Source organism: Cariama cristata, unplaced genomic scaffold (genome assembly GCF_000690535.1).
Source record: "Cariama cristata isolate BGI_N322 unplaced genomic scaffold, ASM69053v1 Scaffold16176, whole genome shotgun sequence".
NCBI classification, from domain to species: Eukaryota; Metazoa; Chordata; class Aves; order Cariamiformes; family Cariamidae; genus Cariama; species Cariama cristata.
Genome location: NW_009621698.1, coordinates 1 through 7729, shown reverse-complemented (window position 1 = coordinate 7729; position 7729 = coordinate 1). Strand labels below are relative to the sequence as shown.

The following is a 7729-nucleotide window of genomic DNA, read 5'->3' as shown; positions in this document are numbered from 1 at the left end:
GCTGCTAAAATACTTGGTTGTGGAAATCGTTACCGGGAGCTCAGCTTGAAATTCAAACTTGGTTGTGGGTTTTTTTTTTTGCATAAGACAAGCAAAGGATGTTGCTCTTGTGTGGATGTGTTGTTGCTGGGGCGACGTTAAGGTCTGATTTCTTCGATATTTGGTGCAAGAGTCGTGGGTTATTCAGGGCGTCGCTCCGTTTTGACGCTGGGTAACGAGAATCTCTTTGGCCACGAATGCTACAATAATGATAAATTCGTCTCTTAATTGCTTTTTGCTCTTTTTCTAGGTTATGGAGACTGGAATTCCGGGACGAACAGAGGCAAGTACAGTAAAAACTGGAGTAATGGTTTGTTACCTTCCGCTTCAGATCCGTTTCCTGAGCCTGAGGGAGATGCGCTGAGGTCGGTGACCAACAACCGCCATCCCCGCCGCAGCACAGACCCCCTGTAGCCTCTTACTGTTCCGCCTGCGTGATGATTTTCTTCTTTTATTTTAAAAACTCAACATTGAAGCCAACAGAGGACTTTGTTGCTGTAACTGGTTGCACAGGAAAACTGTTCTAGGCAGAATATTTGGGTTTTGGGGTTGTTTCCCCCCCCCCTCAAAAGAAATCCCTCCTTTCCGCTACTTGGAAAACCCGTGTGAAGTCAGTGCAGGTGATGATGTAAATTGGGGCTTGGGGAGACAGCAGAAATACAAACTCCCTCTCCGCGTGTGCCAGCAGCCAAATAAAAGGGCTGGGGGAAGGAAAAACCTAAATTTTTAACCTCAACAGGCTTTTAATTGGCTTTGTGTGTTATTCCTACAGTGTTTTTTTTTCTCTTTATAACGGTTTTGGCTTCTTTAGCAAGAGGCGAAGCCTCTCAGACGCTTTCTGATATAAAATGTGTGATAAATGCTAGGCTGAAAGTGTTCTGGCTTTCGATATCGGCTGTACTGTCCTTAAAGAGGACAGGTACGCGCTATAGCATCATCCCTTTGGATTTAAGGAGTTATAAAGCGGCTTATATAGGTCCCGGCAAAGGTATGTCCTAGCTGCTGTGTTCGTCTGGCTACCAACAGCTTCATATCAAACTTAAAAAACAGTTTAAAATGATTCTTCGACATCTCTGTGTTAACCCCAAACAGGTTTTTTATGGAGGCTCTGTGTTTATTCCTCTCCAGAGCAGGTTAGACGAAGGAAGCTATAGGCTGTGGCCATGTTTTGTGGGACTTATAGGAGCAAATTGTTCCCGTAAACCTTTGTAAGCTCAACAGTTTAAACTCTATAGGTGACTTAAATAGAAATTTGAGCTTTTTTTTTTTTTCCATTTTGACTCCCTGTGGCGATTGCTTGACGCATCTTCATTCAAATTAAAATATTGGCGAAGCCGGATAACTGGAAATAAACCCAGCTCTTTTCTTTTTGTCGTTCCAGGTTACGAGGGATACGGTTACGGCTATGGATACGGCCAGGATAATTCGGGCAATTATGGATACGGCATGGCCGCCTCCAGCTCCTGGGAAATGGGCAATTCCGACGTTGACATGAACCCTGACGGTTCGGGCGGCGGCAACGCCGACGCCGTCATCACGAAAATGAACCAGCGTTTAGACATGGTATCGCACATGGATACGGACACGATGCAAGGAGGACACTACGGATCTGGAGGAGACAGGTGAGCGCAGGGCGCGAGACGAGGGGACACGGGAACGATCTGTTGCTCGTTACGAGGCGTTGCCGCTCGGTTTGTTCCTTGCTGGGCTCGTTCTTGCTTTTTCCAGCGTCGTGACACGATTGAACGTCCAGAGCTGGCTGAGCCGTCCTCCCCTCACCCGCCGTAACTGTAAAATAAGATTTTTAGGCTGAGTTTTCATCCCTTGTGGGGGAAAAAACCCCAAATTTGGGACTTAAAGTACAGCATTTCCAGCAGTAGCTGAAATTTGAGGTTGTTCAGAAAAATAATAATTATAAGGAATGTTCTCACGAGCTTGCTTATATACTTCTAGAGCAGTGCTAAGGAAAACAAAGTACAATTTCATCCTTAATCTGAGTTTAAATTACTAATTTTGATTAACGGATTGACTGCTGCTGCTGCAGTGAGGTTTCGGTAGCCAGTGTCGCAGCAGATGCTAAACTCTACAACGTAGTCGACTCCTCGCTGATCTTTATTCGTGTTTAAGTACACACAGACAGGCTGCTTTCCTCAACGATTTCTTATTTTTTTTTAACGTGTGCTGTTAAGTTTTGAGCCAGGACTTTGGTACTTCTGCAGGGCGACTACTTACTCCGGGTTTTTAATGCTTTAAAAAAATAAAAGTACATTGGACAAGGCAAAATTTGGGAGTAAATATTAATAAACATGATGTGACCGTTTTCTGTTCCATCCCTACACTTCCAGAACAGTAAAGCTCCTTCGAAATGGTATATCCGACTCGCCTACAAAATGATACGTCCGTACTATTCGATCAAATGGATTTCTTTTGGTCCCTTGCTTGTTTTAACCCCGCCGAAAAAGGGCTTGCTGAATGGTTCCTCGGCTTCTTGTCCCTTCAAACATCGTTTTGGGCTTCTCCGCTTTGATCTCGTGCGCCGGCGGTCGGCCGCTTGCAGAAACTCTCCTGCTTGCGGCGTTTCCGCCGATTTGCTGCTGCCGTGCCAGTTGGGAATGGGATAGGTTTTATTAAAAAGCTAAAAAATTCCTGCTCCGTGCAAGAAATACCGAGAAACGTGGTAAGAGGACGATCAATCACTTGGAGAATGTTGGCTTTGGGCTATAACAGGGCAGAAAAGGAGCTGCTCACCCTCCAGCTGCTCCGGCTTACGCTTAACTGGACACCGGCAGCTCCTCCGTTGGTCCCTGATTTGATTTTATAGCCCCGACGTCTCCCCTTGTACCAGGGGGCGACTTTTTTCCCAACCTTGGAGCCGCGGTAACATTTTTTTTCCCTCCCCGCCGCCAATTCCTGTCTCCGTGCTCTTGAGGTCTTGCTGTAAAGCTCAGCGGCGAGGCATCGCGCTTTGACGAGGCTCGTTAGTTCAGCGTCCCGATCTTTTCTTGACCTCCTCGCCTGCCTTGTCAGTCAAAGCGCTGCCGGCAAGCACACAAAGCCTTAAATTCCAGTACGACGTGTTTTAGTATCGCGGAATATAAAGTTAAAAATCTTCCACCGCCTTATTTCTAGGAGGAAAAAATGGGATTTAAAACCGGTGGGGCTCTATGTTGGTTTTCCAGTTGAGGAAAACAGTTTAAGGGATGGATTGTATATGGGGAGTGAGGAAGGACGGGTCTGGAATAGGTCTTTGGTTGTTTCCCTGAGTAGCGGAGGAGTAAATCTCGCTGTTCTTGGAAGTATTTCTGGATAAGATGGAACCTTGCTGTGAGGACGAGCAGCTCGTGGTTTGCTTCAGCTGCTCCTAAAGCTCATTTTGAAGCAAATGTTTGGGAGTGAGGACAAAGTGGTGAAGGAACCTTTGCTAAACATGGTTAGTTTGGGTTTTTTTTGTTCTTTTAAAATAATTCTGGAAGAAGTGGATGGTTCGAGGGGCACCTGGCATCAGGGCTTTCCCATGTCTAAAGGTCTCTGCTTCCTCCTCCAGTGGAACTGAAACCTTGGAAGCTCTGTCACCGGCGCCGTGTCCTGTCCCACCATGCAGTGAAACACGTCCCATGTTGAGTAATGCATTTGCTGCGATTGAAAAATAAACCTAAAAATCTGTTTCGCTGAGTTTTGTTTGCTTAACCTCTGCCGCCGTTTCTCAGCAGTGTCTCGCCGACGCGTCTCTTGCAGGTACGACTCCTACGAATCCTACGACTCGAGGTCTTCGATGAACGACCGCGACATGTACCGATCCGGCTACGATTACAACGAGTCCGAACACGACAACGATAACGCCTATGAAGGTCACTACGATAATTTCTACGGGAATCGCCGGGATCAATACCAGAACAGAGCACGGGACAACTTTGGTCAACGGGGTCAGAATTGGGGTAGAGACGGACGCAATAACAGACCCATGGCCTCTTCCTATCCCGGGCGCATGGGCGGACAGTGGAACGAACCTCCGCAATCGATGGGATCGCGAGGTCTCGGTCCCCACGGCTCCTCCAGGCTTCCTTCCCTCTTCTCCCACAACATTATCCCAGAACTCAGCATGTTCCAAGGAATGCGAGGTTTCTCGGGAAATATGCGTTACGGAGGAGGAATGATGAAACAACGAATGAGGAGAAACTGGAAAATGTGGGACTCGGATTTTAAAGTGAGTACCTGTGCGATATCCTCCCACCTGCTGGGCTCAAAAGATTTATTTCCCAACGGACCCACGCATCCTGCGGCAAAGAGCTCCAAAATTTGCTCCGGGAAGCGATAATATATAATTCTGCCTGTTATTGCCTTTGTAGCGTGTTTTCTCCGAAGCAGACCGAGGTGGCTGCACTCGGTTGCGGAGCGGTATTGATACGTGGGATGTTTTAATCCTAAAAAACCCTTTTGTTTTCTGAAGGTAGCAGAATATTGCAGCTTTTCGCGGCTTAATCTGTTAGGGGATAGAGGTGTGGTGGATTTCATCCTTCCTGATCAACTCTGTCTGTCAGAAATTTAATGCGGGAAGCTTAATTTATTAAAAACGAGTTAAACAAGACACTGTTGGCTACGGAAGGCAGCTGCTCCTATTGCAGGGATTAACCTTTCTCTTCTCTCGCAGCCCCAGAAAAAGAAAATCAAAAAAGATCCCACCGCGAAGAAGCGGAAGCAAACAAACAGCTCCGATGAACCCGACAGCAAGGCAGCAAAGACGGACGGCTCCGATAACTCCGACTCGGACAACGGTAAGAGTGGAGCGGCTTTGCGGCACGCTTGGGAGAGATACAAACTGCCGCCGTCTTTCTTTTCGGCAGAGCCGTCGTGTTTTGCCGCGCGTTTTAACGCAGCGGTAAAATTGTTGGTGTCAATTTGGGTTGCTTCTCTTTACGCTGACTGTGACGTTCCTTTCAGAGGAGGGAACGGAAGGAGAATCGGGAGAAAAAGAGGAGAAAGAGGGCTCCAGAGGTGTAAGTAACGCTTAAAAATTACTTTATCGGGATTAAAAGCTGTAAATTTTGGTTGAAGGTGTTGGAGCTGGTGAGGGCAGATCCCAGGAATCTCACGTTATTCCCAAAGCGAGTCAGGTGGCAAAGGCTCAGACAAATTGGGGGGAGTGGATGGAAGCAAAATGCTCCATCGAGGGAAACGTGGATGTTACCAAGGGGCTTCCCAGCTATGCCCACCGGCCACAATATCACTGCGAGACGCTTTACGGTGTCGAAACGCAGCAAAATACCGGTGCGCAAAGAGCTTTAAGTAAGGAAAACCCCCAAAATCAATTGCCTGTGACATGGAGAATCCCAAACGAGTGGGATTACGTTGCCTGGCTCTAGACGGGGACTGACGGTGTCCTTCAGGTCGGTGGAGGGACCTCGGAGGTAAGACCTGCCGGCGTTGTAGAGGCATCTCTTGCCGAGTAGGCACCGCACCGGATTTCCCGGCACTAAGGGAGCGTGGATCGGCCAGATCCGACGGAGATGTCGCTCCCCCCTGCGGTGCTTTGAGGGTTTGAGAGGTGGCAGGCTGCAAGCCTCCAGACGTTCGCTTTCTCTAGGTGGTTTTAACTTCCCGACATTGCATTTTTAGGAAGGAGAAGATGAAGAAGGAAAAGATTCGGAGAAAGGTGAGTTGGTGTGCACGACAGCTTGTTTGCGTTCCAAAGCTCCGTGCGGAGCATAACCCCCATCCAATCGAGTGCTCCGACGTGGCCAGAAGAGATATTTCCAATTAAATCCGATGAGTTTATTCAGGCCTTTTCGGTTCTTAGAATCCATTTGTCTTGTGGCTCCGCTGTCCCTTCTGGTTCGTTGCGTCTTGGTGATCTGAGCTAAACCTCTGCACCTTCTCCGCAAAGGGCCGTTTGGTTTCTCCGCGTGTCCCCAAATCCCCTGGGGATGCTGATCTTGGGACAGATACCGGAGGTGGGGTCCTACGAGCGAGAGCAGTCGAGGCTCTGGTGGGATTGCGTTGCCGTAGCCGGCGAAAAGAAATGAAGAGGGCCCTTCCCGGGACACTTCTCTTCAGGATGAGACCTGTCAGCTCTTCGCTGACAGGGGGACAAGGGATTAGCTCAGCTGTGATGTCTGCATTTAGTCAGATGAATCCCATCCTTTGTGTCTGCTCAGGGATAAGGAAATGCTGTAAAAACCCTGCTAGGGAGAAGCTGGAGCCCTTGATCAAGGTAGGTTGGTAAAGCCGCTAGCCTGGGGCGCTTTAGGAAACCAGATTTAATTTCCCCGCTGTGCCGTAGACTTGACTTTGGGTAAGCTGGGCCGTGAAAATGGGATGAAACTTCCCAGTTTGGAGAGACGGGACCGGTCGGAAAAGCACGGTGATATCCGAAGGGAGCTTAGAGAAGCAGAGAACCTCTTGGCAAGATGCGTGGGGGGGAGTCTTTGCCGCTCGTCCCATCGATGGGCAGTGTAAATTTGATCCGGGGACGTCCCCGCGCGTATGCCAGGGCGAGCGGAGAGAGAAGCAGCTTTTCTGTCCCACAAATAAGCGATGTAAATTCATCCCCCTTACCCAAGCTTTGTCGCGTTGCCAGTGTTGGCTTTGAGGCCGAACAAATCCGAGTGGGTGCTGCTTAAAAAAACCCCAAACTTGTAACTAATTAATATTTAAAACCTCATGAAACCAGTAGCAAACAGTAATTAAAATAAAGAGCTGGGAAACTGCATCAGAATCTTTCTGCCGTGGTTCTGCCCCACTCATCAAACTTACCCCAGCGCAGCTTCTTTTTTTGGTTTGATTTTCTTTTTTTTTTTTTGGAAAAAGCTAATTTGGGGTGGACGGCACCGTCGTATAAACCAGAGTTTTCTCCGGAGTTGGCCGGCGCGAGCGGCTTCTTGACTTTACGGTGTGTCTAGGTGGTTGTGGGCTGGTCGGGCTGACAACTAAACTTGTCTAGGGAAATTCTCTTTAATCAGGTGGTGTCCTCAAGTAGTGCCCTGAAATACAACCTGCTTTAAACACTTAGGTGCTTTAACAATTCAAGAAGAGATCAGTCAAATCAAACGCAAATTGCAGGCGGGCAAGAAAACTCAAGAAAGGCAAAAGAAGAGGCATCGGGATCGCATGGTAGAAAGGTAACGTCTCCTATTTTAATTTTATTTTTAGCGATATTGCTTTCGTTTCTGGGACCGTCGTACTCGCGGCCGGGCTCCGTCCTTTTGTTCCCAGTTGTCCCAGTGTTTTGGCTGGTCCTTGTAGAAGCTGCTTCGCTCTGCTGCGACTTTTCTTGCTGCCCATCCTTTAAAAAAAAAAAAGAAATGGGGAAGAACCTCTGGGAAACCTCCCATAAATGCTTAAAGGGTTGGAGACTTCCCTAAATTTATCTGCCACCCCTTAAATAAAGCGAGGGAGTCGATCCGGTGAGAAAGCGATGCCGTGTAGAGCCGGAATGGATTGGTTTCAATATCCCTTCACCTCCGACTCTCTCAACAGGATCCAGTTTGTTTGTTCGTTATGCAAATATCGGACCTTCTACGATGACGAGATGAACAATCACCTGGAGAGTAAATTCCATAAGGAACACTTCAAGTTTGTTGGAACCAAGTTGCCTCAACAAACGGCTGATTTTCTCCAGGTGAGCTTCTGGTTCTGTTTCTGTCCCCTAGGTTTAAAAGAATTGCATAATTATTATTATTATTATTATTATTAT

The 7729-nt window shown here is 47.8% G+C and overlaps 1 protein-coding gene across 1 annotated transcript; it reads left to right on the top strand.

Annotated features, from left to right (window-relative positions):
* Positions 1 to 289: 289 nt before the first annotated feature.
* Positions 290 to 7654, top strand: AKAP8L (A kinase (PRKA) anchor protein 8-like; the record flags this gene model as incomplete). The annotated part of the gene is made up of 8 exons (XM_009702081.1): positions 290 to 326; positions 1421 to 1661; positions 3775 to 4243; positions 4688 to 4811; positions 4978 to 5033; positions 5653 to 5689; positions 7046 to 7154; positions 7513 to 7654. Coding segments are annotated over 8 exons (1215 nt in total), but the record flags the coding sequence as incomplete, so codon positions are not given.
* Positions 7655 to 7729: the final 75 nt, after the last annotated feature.